Genomic DNA, 26,363 nt, shown 5'->3' with positions numbered 1-26,363 from the left:
TAGTAACAGTATGCTACAAATATATGTTGGCATATACATGTATTTAAGGAAATATCTTGTTTTGTTGTGTTTTTTTTTGTGCTCCCCATGCAATCTGCTCAGCTGTTGGCCTGAAACTCATAAATGAGCACGGTCACTCACAAGAAGTCTGTTATCTGTATTTTTCTGCCGTTCAAAATAGATGCAGACAGCAAACACTGTTTTATGTCTGTATTTATCTGTAAAATGAGTGTTAAATATAAAATGTATGCATAATGTAATTTGAGTAGGTAGGAAGCTGACTGATTATACTATGCCAAAGTAAGGTATAGTGTGCACAGAGTGCTATGGATCCCCAAAGTTAGGGAGAGCTATAAGTAGAAAATACCTTACTCTCTATTTGTGGTAGTGTGGGTGAGCAGTAAGGCTTTATCAGAGGGTAGTATTAAGCATTTATGGCACACACTTAGGCAAGAAATGGTGCCACACACTCAAAGACTGAACTCAGACCAATTGTTTGTATCAAAAATATTTTTGGTGTATTTTATGTTCAGAACTAATCAAGACTTGGTACAGTTAAATAATATTGTACTTTTCAAGACAGTTTGTTCATCAGAAAGCTGGATGAATAATTACTTTTCATACAGGATTGTGCAAATACAGTTGTAATTGCTTTTGGATTACTTTTTGGGTTACTTTCAGGGTTACTTTTTCTACTTAGTGTGATATGCCTAGATATCACACTGGGATATTTTGGGGATAAAAGGTAAGTAAAACAGTTTTTCTCAAAAGTTTCTTACGTTTTCATACAAAACACCCTCAACAGTTAAAAGATTTTCAGAGGAGAACAGTCAATGCAACCCTAAGGAGAAAAATGGTGTTATCGTTTTCCAGGGTCAAGGATGCACTCAAAAAGCACCCGTAGAGGCACTGGGGCGGCTGGGTGCAGAGTGCTGAGGCCCAATGTTACCCTACGGGCTAGGGCTAGGGGGGTCGATGGTTGGTTATGAGCAGGCCACAAGGTTGAGGGAGTATAGTTCATGGGGTTAAGCTCAGGGCAAAAGGGGAGCCAAGTTAGCACACACGGTGCACCTACAACGGCACAGGGGCAGCAGGGTACTGTTTTAGCATTGGGTGCCGTGTTTTCAGTGGGAGTTGCTGGTTTGGACTGCAGGCTCGGTCCAGGAAGTCTTCCGGGAGGAACCAACAGCTGGACAGGTAAGTTGGAGGGCTCAGGGATGTATGTACACCGAAGGTCTTCTTCTCCAGGGTGGCTGGATGCCGGGGTGTCTTTGAGGTCCGATTTCAACTTACCAGGCCACTCCTGTTTAGGTGGGGGGTCTCCATGCAGAGGCTGCAGCCGAAGTCGGGGATTTCCGGAAGGGTCAACCCACGGTGGGCTCGGACTCTGCAGCTCTGGGGGACCTTTCTGAGACCGGTGGGCCACTCACTCTGGACATAGGCGACTGGTGCAGTGGTGGTTCCAGGCGTCTAGTTTCTATGTCTTCAGCAGGCTCGGAGTCTTTCTTTGGAGATTCTTTTGAACAGAGCTTCTCCTCAGAGGAGATCCGTTCTTTATGTAAGGCAGTCATTCCTCCCACAGGTTCTGGAGGTTGCTGGCCACAGGACAAGGCGAATTTTGCAGCAGGATCTATGGAAACTGCAGACTGGCCGCTAGGGCTGGGGCCTAGTCAGTTCTTCTCTGCATTCTCCTCTGCTGTGCGTAGTCCTTTGTCCTTCTTATTCGTAGGTTGCAGGAATTTGCCTTCTGGGTTTAGAGCTGCCCCTAAATACTGTATTTAGGGGGTGTTTTGTGGGTTGTAGTTTAGTAGCCAATGGGCTACTGACCTTAGGGTGACTACACCCTTGGTGTGCTCACCTCACGTGGGTGAGTGAGCACAATCCCTAATCCTGATTGGAAAGTGCCTGCCATCTGCAAGATGTCTGGCACTGAAGGGTTGGCTTCACCTCTCCTCTCCCACCTGAGGGGTGGGATTGGCACAGCTTCTGGGGTGTTATAATTTTTCATGCCGGTCTTCTTGCCAAAAAGGGGGTGAGACAGAAAGGGGACCTACTCTTGATAACAGGAAAGACAATGGTTCACGTTGCAAGTGGCAAGGCCTTTGAAGCTCTCCTGACACAGATGGCTTTTCCTGACCCGGGGGAGGTGTGAACACCTCCGCCCAGGGAAAGGCTTGGTTTCTGGGCCCTGGTAGCGAAGTCTCCCACCCCTGGGGTCAGGAAACGTGTCCCGTGGTGGTAGGTTGGTGTTTACCAGTTAGGGAACTAACCAGAGGCTGGTTGTTTTTCAGGGGGCGTCTCGAAGGTGCCCTTTGTGTGCCTTGGATAATAAATCCCACACTGGCATCATTGTGGGGTTATCATGCTCAGAAGCTTGCTACCAAAACTTCCCATAATTCAGTAAAGCCATTATGGTTCTGTGGAGTTCGTAATGACAAACTCCCAGGCCATATACTCTTTAGGACTACTGCACTTACAATGTCTAAGAATGTACTTAGACACTTGTAAGAAAGTGCCCTCTTTCTTAATGGTTGCCCCAACTTTTTGCTTAATTGATGAGTGTGCACTGGGCTCTTGCTAATCAGGTACCCAGGGCCTATGTTCTTTCCCTAAAACTGCCTTGAAGCCTAAACCCAATTGGCATCTCTGGCCACATGTCAGACCCTGGTAAATGGTACCACAGGTATCCAGGGCACTGTGACCAGAGAAGACCCCTAATGGCTGCAGCACTTATTGTGCCACCCTTAGAGGTCCTGTACCATTACACTCACAGACTGCCTTTGCAGGCTGCATATTTTGGTGCAGAACAAAGTGAAGAGTCGACCTGGCACACATCTGTGTGCCATGCCTGCAACCCACTGCCCTGGCATAGGTCTGTCACCCCTCTAGCTGGGTGCACTATACCAGTGGTGAGGGTACAGGTGCATGAGCCCTGTACCCCTACAGTGTCTAAGTCCATTCTTCGAAATTGTAAGTGAAGTGCTGCCATTAAGAGTATATGGTGCTAGGAGTTTGCCATTACAAACCCCACAACACCATAATGGCTACACTGAAAACTGTCAAGTTTAGTATCCAACTTCTCAGCACATTAAACCCACACTGATGCTAGTGTGGGATTTTAATGAAAAATGCACACAGAGGTCATCTTAGAGATTACCTCTGAAAACCAACCTACCGCTAGTGTCCCGGCGGAGTGGCTGCTTTCAGCTGCCACCACCAGACATGTTTCTGGACCCCTGTGTCGAGAGCCTGCTGCTCTCTGGGGTCTGAAACAATGCACATCCTGGGACGAGGTGCCAAGCCTCCTACCCCAGGATGGGCAGGGTTCAAGATGGGGAAGCTTCAAAGGCTTTCCTGCCTTTGTAAGCTTCCCTAGGCCACTTGCTGCTCTCAGTAACTGGTTCCCACTGTTTCTGACCCCACTTTGGGCGAGAGAACCGGCGGGAAAAACAAGTGTGGTAGAAAGGTGTACCCAACTCTGCCAACTCCACCCCTCAGGTGGGGTAGGCGAGGTGAAGCACAACTGTCAGTCCACGCCATCTTGAAGATGGGGGGGGGACTCAGCCAACCTGGGACAGGTTCATGCTCCCCCTCCCACTGGAGGGTGGCATAATAGAGGGTGTACCCACACCAGGGAAGGGATCCATTGGTCCCTACCTTTTACCTACCAGTAACACCCCTAAATCTAGTATTTGGGGCACCCCTGAACCTTGCTTCCTAAGACCAGAAGAATCTACAAGGAGGACTGAACAGACACGCAGAAGCTCACATAAGGAAGACTCCTACTGACTTGGCCCCAACCCTACTGGCCTGTCTCCCCCTCTAACCTGCTCCTACGAAATCTCAGTGTGTCCTGCAGCCAGCAACCTCTAAAAACCTCAGACGACCTGCCTGCCTTCACCCCAAATACTTTGTATCCTGTGAACACCGGATTTGTTCATCTGAAACCTCTGGACCCAGCCGGAAACTGTGAATCCGCACCACTCTGCACCACTGTCCACGGCCTGAGCCCGAGTGGGCAAACACCACAAGGAGGTCCCCCCGCCCCCCCTCCCCCATCGATCCTGACTCAAGATCCGGCAACCCCTGACCTGCCTCCATCCGATGCCTGCAGCCTAAATCCGGAAGGTCACCCCAACCTGCGACCAGGAGCTGGTAAGATCCGACCCCAAAAGGCACCCCTGCACCAGACGCCACAAGGCCTTCGGTGCCCCAACTGACTGTGCCTAGCCAACCCTCAACTTACCTCTCAAAGTGGTGGTCGCACCCAGAAGACCTTCGTCTCCGAGCCTGCAGTGCCTTTGCAAACCAGAGGCTCCCCATAGCAAACAGGGCGCCTGATGTCGGAACAGCGGCCTGCACCAGGCCGTCCCAGTGCCGCTGAGGGTGCACCTTTGGTGCTACTTTGTTTCCTCATTTGCCCTGAGCTAAAGTCCAGGAGCTTTACTCCCACAGCCAAGTGACCTGCTAGCTAGCAGCCACCAACCGGAGGCCCCTTTTCCCTCATTGGATAACATTGAGCCTCATCACTCTGCACCTAGCCGTCCCAGTTCCGCTATGGGTGTATCAAGAGGCATCCTTGACCCTGGGGGAACCCTTGTTCTAACCCCAGAACCTCAACTCCAAAGACCGATTACTTACCTGGTAACGATTAACTTAATTTCTCTCGATAGGAAACTATTGACTGTTTTTCTCTGAAAATGTGGAGTTGAATTTGTACGGAAACCTGAAAAATAACAATTGTGCAAAACTGACTTTAATTATCCTTTCTCTAGGAAATGTCCCAGTGCGATATCTAGGCATATCACACTGAGTAGAAAAAGTAATCCCAAAAGTAATCTCAAAAGTAACGTAAAAATAACTTGCCTGTAATTTTCACTGCAAAATCAATACAAAGTATATGTACAGCATTCCACAGTATTGCATTACTAGTAATCCAAACTGTAACCATTTCAAAGTACATCAACTGCATTTTCAAACTGTATATTTACTGCAAAGTATTTATCAACATACCTGTGTCAGGCTTTCTTGGTTCTAGGAAAAAGAATAACAAAGAATATTTATATAGAAAGCCACTTTGTCTGAAGTTCAGTCTTTGAGTGTGTGAAATCATTTGCTGATTGAGTGGGTACAACACATGCTTAACACTGTCCTTTGATACTGCCTTACTGCTCGACCACACTAGCACAAATAGAGAGTGAGGTGCTATCTAACTTTACCTCTGCCTACCTTTGGGGTTCCACTGGAGTCTGTGCACACTATACCTCACTTTGATATATTATGTACAGAGCCAGCTTCCTACAACACTGTAGGGGGTCCAGTGCTCATGCAACTGTACCCTCACCAGTGGTATACTGCACCCAGCTAGAGGAGTGTCTTCCCTTTACCATAGGCAGTGGGTTGCAGGCATGGCACACAGATGCGTGCCATGATTACACCTCAATTTTTATCTGCATCAAAACACGCAGCCTTCTGTGTTTTGAAGGTACAGGATCTCGAAGGGTGGCACAATATGTGCTGCAGCCCTTGGAGGCCTTCCCAGGTCACATTGCCCTTGGTACCCATGGTACCTGTTACAAGGGACTTGCATGTGGCCAGAGAGGTGCCAATTGGGGGTAAAAAGTTTGTTTCCGGAAAGAACACAGGTCCTGGGAGCCTGATTGACATGGACCCAGGGCGCATCAGAATTCTGGCAAAAAGTGTGGGGGGTTGGAGGGCGGGAGGGGTTACTGCAACTTTCTTACAGAGTTCAAGATGTGCAGGAAGAAACAGGAAGACTTTTTCCGGTCTCCAAATTATGGCTCTTATGCTTCTACATGTAGCTGGTATTTCCATCTTATTTTGCCTCCTATAGAAAGAATCTTGATCTGTCTGAAACGTTTCACTGAACTAGCTGTTACAAGACTAGACTGGTCCGGCTTTTTTTTTAATACACCATACTTAATACCAAAAGTGTAGTAATCTGTGTTTCAAGTAGTGTTTGCTGTCATTCTGAACCGTCATAGTTGCTTTGCATTGTCTCCATCCATTTCTTCCAAGAATGTCTTACACAGAATGATTTGTCATTACATGCTACTCTTCTAAATAATCTATTATAGTGGGACAGTGGGAAGTCACTTCGCAGAATGCCACTATCCTCCTTCCAGATGGCTCTAACTAGTGAAACATTCTTTCTCCCAAATGAGACCACACTGTTTTGAAATATTTCAGTAGAGATGACCACTTAAATGCTATGAGAGGCTGGACAAAGCCACAAGGAAGAATTTCATGGCTCTGTTCTGATCAAACATTGGTGCAAAGTGCTTTTGGAAGTTGGTGCCAAGAGGGACCCGATTGAATCCAATGAAGATTTTATTTTCAACTGTAGTTTTATTTCATCGGTTTGCTTCAGTCTTGATTCTAACCTCGATTGGACCTATGCCTTCTTAGCGCTCTCCTACCACTAGACTGAGCAAAACAGTACCGTTTAGATTCACAGGTTATCTACATGTACGAGTCTTTCGACATTAATTCATTCTAATTGATTAGTTCTTTTGCTTTAGTTACATTTTTAAAAATTGTAATCTAGTTTGCACAACCAACTTGCGACCTCGAAGTGTTTTCATGCCCTAGATGTAGATTTTCCTTTCACAGTTTTGCTTAGTTTTAAGGTGGCTGATGTTGTACATGAAGGTTCATACAGTATCTTATTGGTTGAATGCTCATTTGCAGTGCCATTTTCCAGAGATACTGTTTTCATTAAGTGTTATAAATGAGCCAGGTCTTGCAAATGCAAGTTTCTTTATTCATAATGCTACCTGTACCGATTACATGTATCTTGCTTTTAATACTTTTTGCCATCTTCTCTGCCATGGCTGCTAATTTAAACTGCAATTGGTTTGTCTTTAAGCCACGTGATGGTGCTTCCATTAGTGCGAAAAGGAAGGCATTTATGGATGCATGTGGTGAAGCAGGTAATCAGAACCATCAGCAACGATACCATGCAGAGGAAGTTGAGGAGCGGTTTTCAAGGTTCAAACCAGGAGTAATTAGGTAATGTGAGATACATTTCTGCTTTGTTGGTGCTTCTACTTCTCTACGGCCACTTAAATGTGATCTTCAGATGTGATTGTGTGACTTCTAATGACAGCATACCTGGACAGTTGTATCTATGGTAATATTAGTTTTGCATTTTATGTCTGTTATATGTTGACATGCTTTACATTGTCCTGTCATCCAGGGGTAAAATGCAAATAAGTTTTTTTTTTTTTTAGAAGCATAACTAGCATCTGATGAGTACTTCTTGCCACTGATTCCATCTCCCGGCTGGATCTAGTTTTATTCGTGCTCCAGTAGGTAGCATTGTGCAGCTCCATGGTAAATCCATGCGGCCCTGGAAGTGATAAAGCTGAGACTCATATAGGTGCCACCCCTACTGACGTCTGTTCCTTTCTCTCTGTACCCTATGATGTGGTTCCTGAGCTCCGCTTCCGACTTTATCGATCTTGGGTGACTTAAAAAACATTCTACAATAGTGTACTAGGGCAGTGGTTCCCTAACATTTTGGAACAACAAACGTCTGCATCCCATCTAGCTTTAATAGACTTGATGCAGACTATTTCTTTTAAAATAGCGGTCATTTACAGACCGCACGTTTTCCATTGAAAGGACCACTAAATCTGCACACAGTTGTACTGATAACACTACATTGCACACAAATGATAGTGTGTGGAAATCGGGTTTTTGTGTCCTCCATGCCACTCTTAAGTTCCTGCACACCGACTCACACGAAGTGTGCAACTTGTGCTTGTCTCTGGAGCACATCGACCAGATCTGCGACACGTGTAAATCTTTCCGTTCTAAGAAAACTCTACACGATCATCTGGCTCAACGTCGTGAAATGCTGAGCCAAAACATTAAATACACGGCAGACATCTTCGGAGAATGTTCAGAGCAAGAAGATTACGACGTGCAAGGGGCAGAAGAAGGGCATCTCTTTCGGAACTGAACTCCGACATGGAGGAAGATGCACTGCAATATCAACGTATTGTGAGTACCGAATGCCCCTTGCCCCAAAAATCTATTCAGCCCAATCAAAAGGCTCCGGTCCCACCTCAGCCTTCGGATCACGGCCTTCTGGCTTGGCACCAAAACGTGCACCAAAGCCTTCTGGATCGGGGTCGAGTCGGCCAAAACCAGGCACCGAAACCTTCCGACTCGAAACAAAAAACCGCTTCGGAGCCGAAACATTCAACGCCAAAACCGGCATCTGAACTTAAACCTTCGTCACCAAAAACAACATAGGCGCTGAAAATATTGGGTCCGAAACATAAAAATGCTCCTCTGCTGCAGCAAGACCCATGTTTTGACAGCACACCTCCAAAATCCAACCCTAAACAGAAAGAACTCTGCTGATCCTCAAACAGGACTTCTTTCTACCAAATTGCCTCCAAAAACGTAAACCAGAATCAGAGGACACTTATCATATTCCTTTGAAGAGGAAGCATGTTGGTCCTAACCCTCCTCCTTCGCCGCCTCCTCCTTCCCCACAGTTGCATCACTTACTAATTACACCAACTAACTCTCCTCAACATCCTGATGATTGGAATGGTGGGGATGATCCTTTGCCAGCAGATCCCTGGAAGGACTATAACACTGACTCACCCACAGATAATGACCCAGACCTTTACCCTACAAAGCCTTCCCCCCACTTGACGACAACGTAGGGTACATAGAATTCTATCTAGGGCTGCAGAGTATCATGGGGCACAATTACATAAAGAAACCCTAGAAGAAGACTTCTTCTTTGAAACCCTTAGTAGCTCGCACTCTCCCCATGCTCAAAGGCATGATGAGACATGCAGACGACATATTTAAAGATCCTGTTAGGGCTCGCATTCTCACCTCCAGGATAGACCAAAAGTACAAGCCTGCACCATCAGATCCAGCTTTTATTAAAGGGCAATTACCACTTGACTCTTTAGTTTCTAATGCCGGTAAATGGGCCAATTCACAAACTTCAGGGGAAGCAACCCCTCCAGACAGAGTCCAAACTGATAGACTCCTCTGGTAAAAGGGTAGCCGCCCACGCAGCAAATCACTGGCGTATTGCCAACACACAGGCCCTTCTAGCTAGGTGTGATTGGGCACACTTGGTCGAGATGGAGCAATTGCTTCAATTTCTACCAGATGAGCATAAGGTTAAAGCTCAAAACCTAGTCCAAGAGGGAAAGCTCATCTGAAATTAATCAATTAGGTGTGCTTTAGACGCTGCTGACACTGCAGCTAGAGCAATCAATACTAGCGTGCTATTAAGGAGGCCTGCATGGTTAAGGATGTCTGGATTCAATCCTGAAGTCCAGCAATCCATTTTAAATACCCCATTCGATAAAAAGCATCAGTTTGGACCTGTAGTAGATACCTCCTTAGAAAAGATGAAAAAGGATACAGAAGTAGCCAAATCTATGAGAGCCTTACAGTCTCCTTATCGTGGCTCCTTTAGTCGCTCCTATCATGGGGGTCCAAAATCTCTTCAGACACTACTGTTGCACCCTGCAAAGGCAGCAATCAATCCTCCTCTTCCAGAGGCTTCTTCATAGGAGGGTACAGAGGTAACAATGGCATGGGTACAGATGGACGTTCTGCACCATGTACCTTCCCCTCTCCTAGCAAACAGTGACTTACCTACATTTCCCCCTATCATCTAACACCTGTCGGTGGACGTCTTTTGCAATTCCTCCCCATCTGGAAATCCATAACTACAGACAAATGGGTGCTAGGAATTATCCAACATGGTTATTGGCTGGAGCTTACCACTAATCCTACAAACATTCCACCACGTTCTCACAAAATACACCGTGACTCTGCTGCATTTTGAGCATTATCCTGCTCCTGCCCCTCATTTAGAAGCCTGATTGATTGGAGGAGGCCTCAAACGACAACTTTGCGTTTAAGAACAACCACGTATTTTTATTAACCGTTCTTGCAGAAGATACAGCTTTGCATTTTAAGGAATCAACTTGCGATATTTATTGGTGTTCGAAGACCCTAACAAATCTGTTGAGATCGTTGTGAATACAACGAATAGGAAGTTGCTGCCTAAAATACATTTTATCAGACCAAGATCTATACCTAATATCTGCCGAGAAAGTGGAACCTTCATCTAGCAGGTGACAGGCGGTATCTATCAGAATTGTATCTGCTCCGGTCATTGGTTTGCTGTGACTCTTGGATTCAAATTGATTACATCTTTAAAAGCCCTCTGACTCTTCTCAAACAATTATACTGTGTGGCTCCCGAAGAAGGCGTTGTCTACGCCGAAACGCGCGTCGAGTTTCATTCGCCACTGTTCCTGGACACCAACGATATTAAGTTGCCGGGGTGTCCCTATTTTATGACTAAATATCTTTGTATGAAGTGTATGGTTTTTAATTATTGTTTTGTCATCATACGGTTTTTGTAAGTTAGTAAACTGTATGATTTTTAACTGTGTTCATTAAAATTATGGTTGTTTTTATATAATTTTTCTTGATTTTTCTTTCTCCGCTGTCATTTTATGTCACTTGTTTGCCTATACTTTAACTGCCTAGGAATTTTTATTCACACATTGTTATCCCTGCCCTAGGAGTTTGCTGACACTACTGTTCAGGGGGTCCTTGTTTTTCCTCAATCCTATTGCCTGGAGCTTACCACTAATCCTCCAAACATTCCACCACGTTCTCACAAAATATCACCAGAACATTTACATCTACTTCAGCAAGCAGTCCAGTCTCTCCTGTCCAAAGAAGCCATAGAACCTGTGGAACAGGTGTGTACTCCCTGTACTTTCTCATCCCCAAAAAAGGATGGCTCCCTCAGACCCATTTAGACCTAGGAGAAATAAACCTCTACATACTATCAGAGCATTTTCACATGATAACACTTCAACAAGTGCTCCCACTTACGACAGGGCAATGTTATGCCTACTCTAGTCTTAGACTCATATTTCCACATTCCAATTCATCCCGCTCATCACAAATATCTCAGATTCATGATAGCGGGTCATCTTTACCAATTCAAGGTACTATCGTTGGAGTCACCACTGCTTCCAGGATATTTACCAAATCCCTTGCAGTAGTCTCAGTACATCTCAGGAGACAACACATCTAATTCTTCCCGTACCTGGACGACTGGCTCATCAAAGCCAGCACTTACCAAATGTGTATTCAACACACTCCAACCACTATTCATTTACTTCACCTACTAGGATTTACAGTAAATGCGTTGAAGTCTCACCTGCAACCTTCCAACATAAAAACGCATCTGGGAGCCACACTAGACGCGCACAAAGCTCTAGCCTCTCCCAATACAGCCTATATTCACAATATTCAGTCCCTTCTCACTCCTTTTCAGCCCAACCAAGCATTGCCAGCAAAAGTGTTCATGCAACCTTCCAACATACAAACCTATCTGGGAGCCACATTAGACTCTCACAAAGCTCTAGCCTCTCCCAATACAGCCTACATTCACAATATTCAGTCCCTTCTCACTCATTTTCAGCCTAACCAAGCATTGCCAGCAAAAGTATTCATTATTATAAAAAACAAGGGTCCTAAGGCTGACTTGATTAAACACACAATGAAGTTAGACTTGAATCAGTACTATATCTGCAATTCCTGTACCCAGCCGGGTCAGGAAATTTTATTCAATACAATAAAAAATTAAGTGACCTTAAAGAGGGCCAAATTTAAGCATTTGATAGGGTACAAGCCTGTACCTATCCAAGAGTGAACCAACATACAGTTTAGAGAAAGGTAAAGATAGAGGAGACAAAGATTAGCAGGCAAAAAACGTTGGAGCCACCTGTCACTTGCAAATGGTTAAATAATAAAGCAAATTTAGACAAACAGTCACTGCAATAAAAATGAGCTCAGTGGATATATTGCAGAACTGTTTAAACTGTCGACGACGTTTCGATCCCCTAGCTCCTAATGAACCGGGATCATCATCAGGACTTTGTGATTAGTTGCCTGTTTTAGGTTGACGCGCCTGTGGAAATAAGGGACGAGAGGAAAGAAAGAAACAACAATATAAGGCAGAAATCTCAAAATGCAGGGATTATTTAAAACTTGCTCCATATGTCTAGCCAATTTCATAAGTGTACCACATGCTTGTTTCTAATTCTGTATACAGCAGCACCAACCACATCAGCACCAGACTGCGTGTACATTTGTTAACAGTGGCGGAGAACACGTCGTTGTGCTGGCTGTTGGTAATTAAAAGTCAGGGTGCACAGGCAAGTGTCGAAGTACGTTGTATTACGTGGACCCCGGTGATTTAGGCTGGTGCTGGAACACGTCGCAGCGGTTTAAATTAAGATTCATGCGTGAGTTGTGAACGTGTGCGTGATAAGGTTGCGCCTATGTTGAACATAGGGTGTGGCGGTCATTAACAATACTCGTTTGGGATTCAGCGGTGTGGATTGAAGGACCTTACGTATAGTGATATATGGTGGGTGCGCATAACATTGGTGGATTATCGAATCCGCGCAGTGCTGAGGCTTCCACATGTTGGGAGCCGATCAGTATGCTGACCTGTCAGGGTCCAGAGTAAAACGTGGGTTGGCCCTTTTGGGTTTGACGATGCTCCGCTTGGCGCTTACTTGAAGCGACTCGTTTGACACCTAGAGACAGTGATAATTGTTAAGTAACATGCTCAGAGTGAAGGAGGTGACGCGGCGAGGGAGTAGTAATTACCTCGTGCTAGGGTCTCTATGCCGGAAAAGGGGATCCAGGAGATCTAGAAACCTGGTGGGTGTCCTCCTGATGGGGAGGGTCAAGGATTGGGAGTATAGTTCTCCAGTTGCTTATGGGTGCCACTGCTGGGCGGCGATTCTTCCAGGATAACTAAAAGAATAAAAGGAATCTCAAACAGGGCAGTTGGCAAGAAGCCGGTCTTGCTCTAAAATGCCGAGGGGCGTGGTGTGCTTACCTTTCGTAGTTTTTAGGTAGCGTGGACTCGGTCAAGCTCCACAATCGGGCGATGTGCCGAGCGTTGGTATTCACCAAGACAACACGGGAATCCGTTGGGGCTATCTATGAAGCCGGATGTCCGTGTACGATATAGTCATTAGCCGCGTGTAGACAGCGAGAGAGGACTTAAGATTGACGAGGATGCACGCAGCGGCCATTTTGGAGTGGGGTCGTAGTGGGGTTGTACTAGAGACCTAACCCTATGGTGATATAAGTGCCGATTACGTTAGTGAAAAGTGCCGTGCTGTTAAAAGGCCATAGTGTTGGCAGTGCACCGTGACACCCGTTATCATGCTCGGACCGGGAGGTCCCCCCCCAACCGCGACCAGGAGCTGGTAAGATCTGACCCTAAAAGGCACCCCTGCACCGACAACCCCTGGCTTTGAGTGGCCCAACAGACTGTGCCTAACCAACCCCCCAACATCCCAACTTACCTCTCCGAGTGGTGGTCGCACCCAGAAGACCTTCGTCCCCGAGCCTGCAGTGATTGCAAACCGGAGACTACCCTTTGAAAGTTACAGGGCGCCGACCCCAAATCAACACTGCACCCAGCTGTCCCAGTGCTGGTGAGGGTACACCTTTTGTGCTGGGCTTGAACCCCCATTTGCCCTGAGCTTAAGTTCAGGAGCTTTGCTCCCACAATCCTGTGGCCTGCTCGTCGGCAGCTAAACACGGGATTGGATAACATTGGGCCTCCACACTCTGTAACCTGGCCACCCTAGCGCCGCTGAGGGTGTAGCAAGAGTGCATCTTTCACCCTAGGGGACCCCTGAGTCTACCCCCAGAATACCAACTCCCACAACCGAATACTTACTTTTGAACCGATAACCTTATTTTCCTCCATAGGATAACATTGACTGTTTTTCTGTGAAAAGTTGGAAAATCTAAGAAATCCTTTAAAATGGCAACTAAATAACAAAAACGCTTTTACTTACCTGTTTACAGGCAATGTCCCAGTGCAGTATCCAGGTATACTGCATTTTGTAAGAAAAGTAATCTGTAAAGTAATCCACTTGGCATTCTACTAAAAAGCCTCTGCAAAATATATGTACATTATTTTAAAAGCATTGCATTACTAGTAGCTCTGCTGTAATCAAATCAAAGTGCATATACAATTGCAATTCAAACTGTTTACAAAGTGCATTACTACTGTAAAGGTTTTGTTGCTTGCCTGTGCCAGGCTTGCTTGGTTCTAGAAAATAAAATAACTAAAACAATATTTTTTAAACAAAACCAATTTGTCTAAAGTTCAGTCTTTGAGTGTGTGATACCATTTGCTGATTTAGTGTGTACAACAAATGCTTAACACTACCCTCTGATAAAACCTTCGTGCTCGACCACACTACCACAAATCGAGAGTAAGGCGCGATCTACTTTTACCTCTGCCTACCTTTTGGGGTTCCACTGGACTCTGTGCACACTATACCTCACTTTGGTATAGTATATACACAGCCAGCTTCCTACACACCAGTTATTTGTGGCACATGCACCACCAAGAGGGCAGCCATTGTCAAGGATTTCTACAGCTGGGCGGACAGTGTAAACTATTCAGCTACTCTACTCCGTGTCATGGAAAAACCTTACCTTTGAACCAAGAGCACACAACACCAGTATTAAAGGGGCCACATTAACAGGGAACATCTCATTAAAAGAAATTTGCACATCAGTGCTCAACTTGTAACAGTTACTAAACAATATTCAGTAGACATCCAGGCAAGTAAGAAAGTGCAAGCCAGGCATTCAGTGTAGAAATGTTTTCAGTACTACTCACCCTTCACATGCCTCACCAATGAAGGGAGCAGAGGAAACAAGCATTAGAAATGCAATCGGGCTCGGATTTATTTGAGTTTGAGCTAATGGCATTGTAAATGCCAATGTCTTTTTGCCATGTGTTATGGAGTGTGTGCATGTGGTGTGTAGTGGAAGTATCTTGGTTGAATTGTAATTTTACCAATGATGGCATGCTGTGCTTTATATGAATATGTTTAAAAGTAAAGTGTACCATACTGCGATTGCTTGGTGGAAAAGTGCACTTCCGGCTGGAGGTGTGTGTGCCTGGTGGAAGGGTGCACTGACGGCTGGTGGGTGTGTGCTTGGTAAAAGCGTGCACAGATGGATGATGGTTGTTGGTGTTTGTGCATGGTGAAAGCATTCATTGACGGCTGGGGGTGTGTTGTTGTGTGTGTTGTTTTCTGTGTGCTGGTGAGTGTGTGGTGGTGAGTCTGTGGGGGTGAGCCTGGGGAGTGAGTGTGTTGTGTTGAGTGGTGACAAGTGTGTGGTGTTGAGACTGAGGTGTGTGGTTTGTGTGTGTGTGCGTTGTGTGTGTGGTGTATGTGTGTGTGGTGTTTTCTGCACACTCACACACTGCCCCTACACATTCACACACTGCTCACCCGCACACTCCCAATGTCACCCTGCATAGTCACACACTGTTTACCCTGCACTCATTCTGCACACTCACACAATGTGCACCCTGACACAGTCTCTGCAGTCACTCTGCACTCGCTGTCACTCTGCACTCGCTGTCACTCTGCACTCGCTGTCACTCTGCACTCGCTGTCACTCTGCACTCGCTGTCACTCTGCACTCACTGTCACTCTGCACTCACTGTCACTCTGCACTCACTGTCACTCTGCACTCACTGTCACTCTGCACTCACTGTCACTCTGCACTCACTGTCACTCTGCACTCACTGTCACTCTGCACTCACTGTCACTCTGCAGTCACTGTCACTCTGCTGTCACTGTCACTCTGCTGTCACTGTCACTCTGCTGTCACTCTGCACTCTGCTGTCACTCTGCACTCTGCTGTCACTCTGCACTCTGCTGTCACTCTGCACTCTGCTGTCACTCTGCACTCTGCTGTCACTCTGCACTCTGCTGTCACTCTGCACTCTGCTGTCACTCTGCACTCTGCTGTCACTCTGCACTCTGCTGTCACTCTGCACTCTGCTGTCACTCTGCACTCTGCGTCACTCTGCACTCTGCGTCACTCTGCACTCGCTGTCACTCTGCACTCGCTGTCACTCTGCACTCGCTGTCACTCTGCACTCGCTGTCACTCTGCACTCGCTGTCACTCTGCACTCGCTGTCACTCTGCACTCGCTGTCACTCTGCACTCGCTGTCACTCTGCACTCGCTGTCACTCTGCACTCGCTGTCACTCTGCACTCGCTGTCACTCTGCACTCGCTGTCACTCTGCACTCGCTGTCACTCTGCACTCGCTGTCACTCTGCACTCGCTGTCACTCTGCACTCGCTGTCACTCTGCACTCGCTGTCACTCTGCACTCGCTGTCACTCTGCACTCGCTGTCACTCTGCACTCGCTGTCACTCTGCACTCGCTGTCACTCTGCACTCGCTGTCACTCTGCACTCGCTGTCACTCTGCACTCGCTGTCACTCTGCACTCGCTGTCACTCTGCACTCGCTGTCACTCTGCACTCGCTGTCACTCTGCACTCGCTGTCACTCTGCACTCGCTGTCACTCTGCACTCGCTGTCACTCTGCACTCGCTGTCACTCTGCACTCGCTGTCACTCTGCACTCGCTGTCACTCTGCACTCGCTGTCACTCTGCACTCGCTGTCACTCTGCACTCGCTGTCACTCTGCACTCGCTGTCACTCTGCACTCGCTGTCACTCTGCACTCGCTGTCACTCTGCACTCGCTGTCACTCTGCACTCGCTGTCACTCTGCACTCGCTGTCACTCTGCACTCGCTGTCACTCTGCACTCGCTGTCACTCTGCACTCGCTGTCACTCTGCACTCGCTGTCACTCTGCACTCGCTGTCACTCTGCACTCGCTGTCACTCTGCACTCGCTGTCACTCTGCACTCGCTGTCACTCTGCACTCGCTGTCACTCTGCACTCGCTGTCACTCTGCACTCGCTGTCACTCTGCACTCGCTGTCACTCTGCACTCGCTGTCACTCTGCACTCGCTGTCACTCTGCACTCGCTGTCACTCTGCACTCGCTGTCACTCTGCACTCGCTGTCACTCTGCACTCGCTGTCACTCTGCACTCGCTGTCACTCTGCACTCGCTGTCACTCTGCACTCGCTGTCACTCTGCACTCGCTGTCACTCTGCACTCGCTGTCACTGCACTCGCTGTCACTGCACTCGCTGTCACTGCACTCGCTGTCACTGCACTCGCTGTCACTCTGCACTCGCTGTCACTCTGCACTCGCTGTCACTCTGCACTCGCTGTCACTCTGCACTCGCTGTCACTCTGCACTCGCTGTCACTCTGCACTCGCTGTCACTCTGCACTCGCTGTCACTCTGCACTCGCTGTCACTCTGCACTCGCTGTCACTCTGCACTCGCTGTCACTCGCACTCGCTGTCACTCGCACTCGCTGTCACTGCACTCGCTGTCACTGCACTCGCTGTCACTGCACTCGCTGTCACTGCACTCGCTGTCACTGCACTCGCTGTCACTGCACTCGCTGTCACTGCACTCGCTGTCACTGCACTCGCTGTCACTGCACTCGCTGTCACTGCACTCGCTGTCACTGCACTCGCTGTCACTGCACTCGCTGTCACTCTGCACTCGCTCTGCACTCGCTCTGCACTCGCTCTGCACTCGCTCTGCACTCGCTCTGCACTCGCTCTGCACTCGCTCTGCACTCGCTCTGCACTCGCTCTGCACTCGCTCTGCACTCGCTCTGCACTCGCTCTGCACTCGCTCTGCACTCGCTCTGCACTCGCTCTGCACTCGCTCTGCACTCGCTGTCGCTCTGCACTCGCTGTCGCTCTGCACTCGCTGTCGCTCTGCACTCGCTGTCGCTCTGCACTCGCTGTCGCTCTGCACTCGCTGTCGCTCTGCACTCGCTGTCGCTCTGCACTCGCTGTCGCTCTGCACTCGCTGTCACTCTGCACTCGCTGTCACTCTGCACTCGCTGTCACTCTGCACTCGCTGTCACTCTGCACTCGCTCTGCACTCACTCTGCACTCACTCTGCACTCACTCTGCACTCACTCTGCACTCACTCTGCACTCACTCTGCACTCACTCTGCACTCACTCTGCACTCACTCTGCACTCACTCTGCACTCACTCTGCACTCACTCTGCACTCACTCTGCACTCACTCTGCACTCACTCTGCACTCACTCTGCACTCACTCTGCACTCACTCTGCACTCACTCTGCACTCACTCTGCACTCACTCTGCACTCACTGTCACTCTGCACTCACTGTCACTCTGCACTCACTGTCACTCTGCACTCACTGTCACTCTGCACTCACTGTCACTCTGCACTCACTGTCACTCTGCACTCACTGTCACTCTGCACTCACTGTCACTCTGCACTCACTGTCACTCTGCACTCACTGTCACTCTGCACTCACTGCCACTCTGCACTCACTGCCACTCTGCACTCTCAATCTGCACTCTCAATCTGCACTCTCAAACTGCACTCTCAATCTGCACTCTCAATCTGCACTCTCAAACTGCACTCTGCACTCTCAAACTGCACTCTGCACTCTCAAACTGCAATCTGCACTCTCAAACTGCAATCTGCACTCTCAAACTGCAATCTGCACTCTCAAACTGCAATCTGCACTCTCAAACTGCAATCTGCACTCTCAAACTGCAATCTGCACTCTCAAACTGCAATCTGCACTCTGATTCTGCACTATCAATCTGCACTCTCAAACTGCACTCTCAAACTGCACTCTCAAACTGCACTCTCAAACTGCACTCTCAAACTGCACTCTCAAACTGCACTCTCAAACTGCACTCTCAAACTGCACTCTCAAACTGCACTCTCAAACTGCACTCTCCACCTGCAAACTGCACTCTCCACCTGCAAACTGCACTCTCCACCTGCAATCTGCACTCTCCACCTGCAATCTGCACTCTCCACCTGCAATCTGCACTCTCCACCTGCAATCTGCACTCTCCACCTGCAATCTGCACTCTTCACCTGCAATCTGCACTCTCCACCTGCAATCTGCACTCTCCACCTGCAATCTGCACTCTCCACCTGCAATCTGCACTCTCCTCCTGCAATCTGCACTCTCCACCTGCAATCTGCACTCTCCTCCTGCAATCTGCACTCTCCACCTGCAATCTGCACTCTCAATCTGCACTCTCAATCTGCACTCTCACACTGCACTCTCACACTGCACTCTCACACTGCACTCTCACACTGCACTCACACTGCACTCTCACACTGCACTCTCACACTGCACTCTCACACTGCACTCTCACACTGCACTCTCACACTGCACTCTCACACTGCACTCTCACACTGCACTCTCACACTGCACACTGCACTCTCACACTGCACACTGCACTCTCAAACTGCACTCTCAAACTGCACTCTCAAACTGACTGCACTCTCAAACTGCACTCTCAAACTGCACTCTCGCACTGCACTCTCAAACTGCACTCTCGCACTGCACTCTCGCACTGCACTCTCGCACTGCACTCTCGCACTGCACTCTCGCACTGCACTCTCGCACTGCACTCTCGCACTGCACTCTCGCACTGCACTCTCGCACTGCACTCTCGCACTGCACTCTCGCACTGCACTCTCGCACTGCACTCTCGCACTGCACTCTCGCACTGCACTCTCGCACTGCACTCTCGCACTGCACTCTCGCACTGCACTCTCGCACTGCACTCTCGCACTGCACTCTCGCACTGCACTCTCGCACTGCACTCTCGCACTGCACTCTCGCACTGCACTCTCGCACTGCACTCTCGCACTGCACTCTCGCACTGCACTCTCGCACTGCACTCTCGCACTGCACTCTCGCACTGCACTCTCGCACTGCACTCTCGCACTGCACTCTCGCACTGCACTCTCGCACTGCACTCTCGCACTGCACTCTCGCACTGCACTCTCCGCACTGCACTCTCGCACTGCACTCTCCACTCTCCACTCTCACTCTCCACTCTCCACTCTCCACTCTCCACTCTCCACTCTCCACTCTCCACTCTCCACTCTCCACTCTCCACTCTCCACTCTCCACTCTCCACTCTCCACTCTCCACTCTCCACTCTCCACTCTCCACTCTCCACTCTGATTCTGCACTCTGATTCTGCACTCTGCACTGCCCGTAGTCCCATCACACGCAGGCGGCTATGCCCGAAATAAAATGGAAGCGCACTAGCTGGTAAAACAGTCCTGAGGGTTAATGCTCCTGCTGCTGAGGTAGGGGTGTAGCCTGCATGCCTCTGACGCGTCGCCAAAGCGCTTTACCGAACGGGTACCATCTGTGAGGAAGTGCTTGATCGCAATAATTTGCAGAGGTCTTGTGGGAAGAGTTTAGTGTCACTCATGAGTGACTGACCAGAGTGGCCCTCTTATTCTGTCTGTTCAGTAGTGGAGAGAAGAGAGTGAGTGATAGCGGACACATGGTTTAACATTAGTTGGTTTCTAACACACACACGCCCGCTTGTAAGTATGTTAAGTTGCATGTGGCATGCTTTGAAACGGGCATCTTTTACCCAATTCGAAGCGCTCTATGGTGCATCTAGCCAGCTCCTAGGCACTCTTTATTGCATCTGTCCTGTTTCACCGATACAGATGAGGGAGGGGGCCTGTCTCAGCGCCGGATGAGTGAGGCTAATGAAGCCCTTTCCCGGCCTGGCATGCAGCAGCTGCGCGCTGAGCGCTGCTGAATGGTGAACGCGCCCGGCCATCTGGATTCACTTACGGAGACACCCTGACAGCTCCTAATTATAATTAATGTACTTCTTTGCGCGCACACGAACGAAAAATGCCCAACATGGCGGACGAAAACGACATTTACCCTATCACTTCAAGCCTATTAAAACGACACCACAACGAAGACGAATCACTGGCCAGATGACAGAACACACTAAGGAATGTGTGGAATTTGTCTCGCCAAAGCCCTAGGAGATACTTTTTTTTTTCTCTTCTTTAACATTAGGATCTCGAAACTCCTCCCACTTACGTGGGCGGAGGCCTCGCCCTAAAAAGGCTAGTGGGTTAAATGGTAAAAAACTGTTTTTGAAGAGGGTGGTGATGCCCTGAGGCATTGTGGCTTATGTTTGATGTTGTAGAACCTTCCTATGGTCGATGCACAGAAAGTAAAACCTATTAATCAGTATTACCAGACCTAACTGCTAGACTTGCAATTCATTAGAATTTAGATCAGTTGCACGCGGCAAAACTGTTATCGGGTAGGTAATCAGTTTCATAACATTTGAGCAGCCATGTTCATTTGGGACCACCAGGTCTATTGCCTTAGTAAGTATGTTTCAATTCAGAGTGATATAGTATTTTATCCAGATGTGCGGTTTTGGAAACCTAGTACAAACCATGCAGTATTTGTTGGTGATACAGTACTGTTAATGTGCGTAATGCTGCAGCTTAAATTGTAAGTTTATCAGTCATTGAAAGAACAAACTAGTGCATGCAGCTTTATTCAGTGTTTCCTGCATATTGAATGCAATATGGTCCATAATACTGCACAATTCCGTCTGTAAACCTGCATTTGTAGGTTGTCGCTGTACTCAAATTTTATATTGAATCATTTTTCACTTTAGTGGTGAACTTCAAGAGGCACTTGGTGTCTCAGAAAATCATCTTCCACCCTTCATATACCGCATGCGTCAGCTGGGCTATCCGCCTGGGTGGCTGAAAGAGGCTGAAATGGAAAACTCTGGGCTTTCACTATATGATGGCAAAGGTATTGTACAATGGAAAGTCTCTAAAGTGTTTGGGTTGAAAATTCTCTGAAAAATATAGTTGGAATATATTTTGTGTATAAGATCTGATTTTTGTTTAGAAATGAAAGGATGAATTGTACCTATCTGAAGTGTTCCCCTGTCTTGCTGAAACAACTACATGGAAACAATTGGTTACAACAGGAATATTCCTTTTTTTTTTTTTTTTTGTATAACCGCAGTGATTTGGTCAAAAAAATGTGGTATTCCAAATGAGTGGTAATCTGATGTTCTTTATCTTTAGATACAAGTGATGGGGAGCTTGAAGATGGGGAAACCCCTCAGAAGCCAATATGTGTATCATACGATTTATCCAGATTGGTAAATTATCCTGGCTTTAATACAGCAGCTCCACGAGGATGTGCAGACGTAAGTTTGCTCTCTTAACTTGGTTTCACATTTTGCACTTAACCAACATTAAATTAAATGTTTAATCAACAATTGTATGTTTTATGGAGCCTTCTTCAGCTAGCTACACAACTTCTCTGTTTGCTGTCATGAATTTGGAAAACTAATGCTTTATGCTGGCAAATATGTATACCTGATCTTTATTTCACCCTATGTGTACTATGAAATTAGAAAATGTAACATTTTCATGGCAGGCAATTTTGGTAGTTTAACTGTCCCATGAAAAATGCCTTGCCAAAGGGCTAAATCATCAATTTTTTCCAATATTTATTTATGGTAACTTGGCTTTCATATTTCCATCTATGCAGGATTTTCGTATGTACAGTTCCATTCCTATGCAGTCTTTCCATCAAAAGGATGTCTTTGCAAACTACCTTGCTTCTACTTTTCCTACGGTAAATATTTATACACCTTTACAGATATTTAGATAGACCTACTTTGCTATGTTGTGGATGAGTTGCTTGAGGTAGACTCGGTGTTTTATCTATGTTGCATAGTTGAAATTTGAAGCAGGAACATTTGGCATGAACAAATATTACTATTTGGCTGAAATATTTTTAAAAATAGTTTCAATTTGCCAATTTCTCAGTACTCCTGTTTCTAAAATTCCAATTTCCAAAATGCGGTCAAATGGCAGAAGTGCTTTTGAAGGCACTATACTATTTTCATTTCTTAATTTTATGTTAAAATATACTTCTGGTCTGTATCTTTTTTGTTTGTTTTTTTTGTTTTAGAAATCTTATTTTGTTTTAGAAATCTTATTAAGCTATCTCGACATGATGGTACATAGTCACAATGATCAGTAGGCAGGGTACAGCGAGTTATAAAGGAAATAGCGTATAATTACAGTGAACGAGTTTGGAAATCACGGGGAGGGACAATCTTCGTTGTCTAGTTCTTGAGGGGGGGGAACAAATATCTCCTCGGTAAGCATTCCAATGGGCCCATATTTTAGACCCCCAGGCCACATATACTGTTTTTTCACGCAACGTACTCCAATCGAGGTCTTTTCCCCAGTCAGTCACAGTAGGTGCATGCAAGGCCCCCCAAAGTTCAGCTATGTTTCTATTGGCGATTATGCAAGCGAGCGTGACCCATTGTGTTGCATATGCGTTTAAATCGGTAGGCTCCCAGATATTAAGGAGGCACCTGGAAGCTTACTTCCTGATGTCCGGCAATCCAATACCACCGTCATACCAACTGAGAGTAAGTTTCATGGCTAAGCGCGGTCGCCCAGTCCACAGAAGGTCTCTCTGGAGTCCTACGATTTCTTTGAAATATGCATTAGGGCCAGGATCAGCGGAGTTTTGGAGGGCATAGAGGAATCAAGGGAGAGATCTCATTTTAAAAATGGACGCCTTACCCAAGAGAGATAGTGTGAGTGTCTTCCAATGCGTGATGTAATTTCTGAGTCGCTGCAGGGGGGGCCAAGGTTACGGTCATGTCTGACCAGCGGGTCTGGAGAGATATATATATATACCCAGGTATTTAAAGCAGTCAGACGATGGGTATAGGCCCTGCCCTGGCCAGATGCGGAACACGACGCGGATGCCTGCTGCCTGGAGCCTGCTGTGGACGACTGGTGCACATTGCTCGCGTGTCAGTGTACGCCTGCGAGTCGAGCTGTGACGGTCCACCGGAGGTGTCCGACCCGCCTGCAAACACCACCGTTAGCGCAGGACATCGCGGAATTGGACCTGGATCTCTGCTGGCGCAGGAAGAACGGGAACCCCACTGCGGAGTGGTCCTGCGCGCCTGCAAGCACCGCCAAGCCCCCCGGTGCCCCGCACACGCTGGGAGTTGTGCACCCTGTCCTGCCCGCTGAGCCCTGTGCCTGGCTGCTCGCTCCGGGGCTGATTCCTGCGCACCACAGAGCCCTGTGCCTGGCGGCTCGCTCCGGGGCTGAATCCTGCGCACCACAGCGACAACGGTGGAAATAGGCGCCCTGCAGCCAAGGGGAGCTCAGCATCCCCCCCCCTCCCCACTCCACCCCTTGAGGTATTGTGAAGCCGCGAGCGTGGAAGCAAATGTGCGGCAGAGCGGACCGAGCGCAGGCGAGCGAGGGCGACCCCACACCCGTGGAGACTTTCGAGAGAACGGAGCTGGAGCTGGATCGAGCCAGGCGGCCCGCAGCGATAATAGTCACCCCCCCTGCTGCCACCGGGATCTAACATGAGCGGAGCTGCAGCATGTCCAGGGGTGGCCGCCTGAATTTTTCACAAGGTCTGTGCACAAAAGTCTACTTTCCTAACACTTTTGTCGGCTTTCTCTCCCGCTGCCCGGATTTCCTAAAGGGCTATTGTCGTCCAAATAATACTATTTTCGCCGACTGGACATTATCGCCATTGTCTAAAATGGCGGGGGCTATAACTGGAGCAATAAATTACACCACCGCCCCCAGATGACTGTGAGGCTGCATTCCAACTAGATCAAGGGTCGCCTAAACGGAGATAAGGCTCTCTCCTCCCCACCAAGCAGCAACTAGGAAGCACCAACATAGAAGCAGGACTAACTCGACCTGCCCTCAATAGAAAGGGAAACTGATCTCTCCAAATAAAGACAACAGACAAAGGACTAATACTCCTGCCTTATATACTCTATTTTGGCAGACATCTTGACCAGCTTGCTGAGCAGAAATTGCAAAAAAAGGTATTTACATCACCCCACTCGATCACATCTGGTATACCTCCTCTGTTCAAAATTGGCTGGGGACATAAAACTGTAGCAATAAATCACCCCCTGTACCTCCATTATGGACCAGTCATTTTCACTTTAAAGTGACCTTACCCTAAGAACTGGACTCTTTTAGACTAATCTCATCTACAGCGCACTTTACATAGCTATGTATCTACACCTCCTGTGATAGTGTCTGCCTTTATTGCATTATTATACTTCTACTTGTACCTTGGATATTTTTAACGTGCACCCAATTCACTTTGCACCGATCGCTAACTCATATATTTCTGGCTGCTCATTAGTGTCACTTGACGCATTAAATTGTTGTTGGCATCTGTATTTTGTTCCAGTATTTCATCAGTATTATACTCCTATCTGGTTATTGTATATTTGTGTATGCTGCACCCATTTCACTTTTTATTCCTCTAATGCAATTCCTGGCTGCTCATTAGTGTCACTTGACGCATTAACTTGTTGTTGGCATCTGTATTTTGTTCCAGTATTTCATCAGTATTATACTCATATCTGGTTATTGTATATTTGTGTATGCTGCACCCATTTCACTTTTTATTCCTGTAATGCACTTATTGCTACCACATATATTTTGATCTCTCACTAGTGTCTCTTTTGACCCATGTAACTTATTGTCTGCGTTTATCTGTGCTCTTGTATATCTCTTCTGTTCACTCTCCCACACCCACCTTTACGCCATCCTAACATGGATCACAGCGGCAAGCACACATATAAAATAAACTACCCGCACTCACCAAAAAAGCGGCTAAACGCTTTAAACACAACTTCCTGAGGTCCCACCCTGAAACACCCTTTGCCGACACCTACTTCTCACCGGTAAATGGATCCCTGAACACCGATATCATCTTCCACACCACACGCAGAGCTCAATGGAGAAAAGCGTTCCTTACCTTACTCAACGTCTCCACCATCAGGAAATCCGCTCATGGCCTAACACTCCATCGCACCATCCCAACTCTTCCCAGGCAGAACAGCCATTACTATCTACAATAACAGGATTGTCCTAATTCAATCCACAGACAGGAACCTGGAACTACTCGACAACCTGTTCCCCACTTTCAAAGAGCACCTCTCCAACCGTCGGACCTCCACACAGACTCCACTCCAACTGAACCAGAACTCCACACTTCCAACTAACGTCTCGGAACGACCCACCGCTTCTGACCCTCACAACTCGACTCTCTCCCAGCCTAACTCCCCCCCCCCCCCCCACTTTCTCCACCCCCGCCACTCCCTGCACTCCCGCCTCTCCTAGCTCCCCCTCCTGCCTTGACCTCTCTCCCCCCACTCCCTGCTCTCTCGCCACTCCTGGCCCCCACTCCTCCCTCAACATCTCCCCCCCACTCTTTGCACTCAACCCACTCCTGACATACACCCCTCCCTCAACATCTCCCCCCCCATTCCCTGCACTCCCGCCACTCCTAGCCTTCACTCCTCCCTCAACAGCTCCCCCCCCATTCTCTGCACTCAACCCATTCCTGACCTACACCCCTCCCTCAACATCTCCCCCCCCACTCCCTGCACCCCCGCCACTCCTAGCCTTCACTCCTGCACTCCCGC

The 26,363-nt window shown here is 47.7% G+C and overlaps 1 protein-coding gene across 2 annotated transcripts in view; it reads left to right on the top strand.

Annotated features, from left to right (window-relative positions):
- ZCCHC8 (zinc finger CCHC-type containing 8) overlaps positions 1–26,363 on the top strand; it is a 309,991-nt gene that overhangs the window by 151,996 nt on the left and 131,632 nt on the right. For both annotated transcript variants that reach the window (XM_078667571.1, XM_078667572.1), the window contains exons 9-12: positions 6,890–7,032; positions 21,507–21,649; positions 21,931–22,055; positions 22,403–22,489. In XM_078667571.1, coding sequence (XP_078523697.1) covers positions 6,890–7,032; positions 21,507–21,649; positions 21,931–22,055; positions 22,403–22,489 — 498 coding nt within the window. The remainder of the gene's footprint in view (positions 1–6,889; positions 7,033–21,506; positions 21,650–21,930; positions 22,056–22,402; positions 22,490–26,363) is intronic.

Source organism: Lissotriton helveticus, chromosome 11 (genome assembly GCF_964261635.1).
Source record: "Lissotriton helveticus chromosome 11, aLisHel1.1, whole genome shotgun sequence".
Taxonomy (NCBI): Eukaryota; Metazoa; Chordata; class Amphibia; order Caudata; family Salamandridae; genus Lissotriton; species Lissotriton helveticus.
This window is presented reverse-complemented; position numbering and strand designations above follow the sequence as displayed.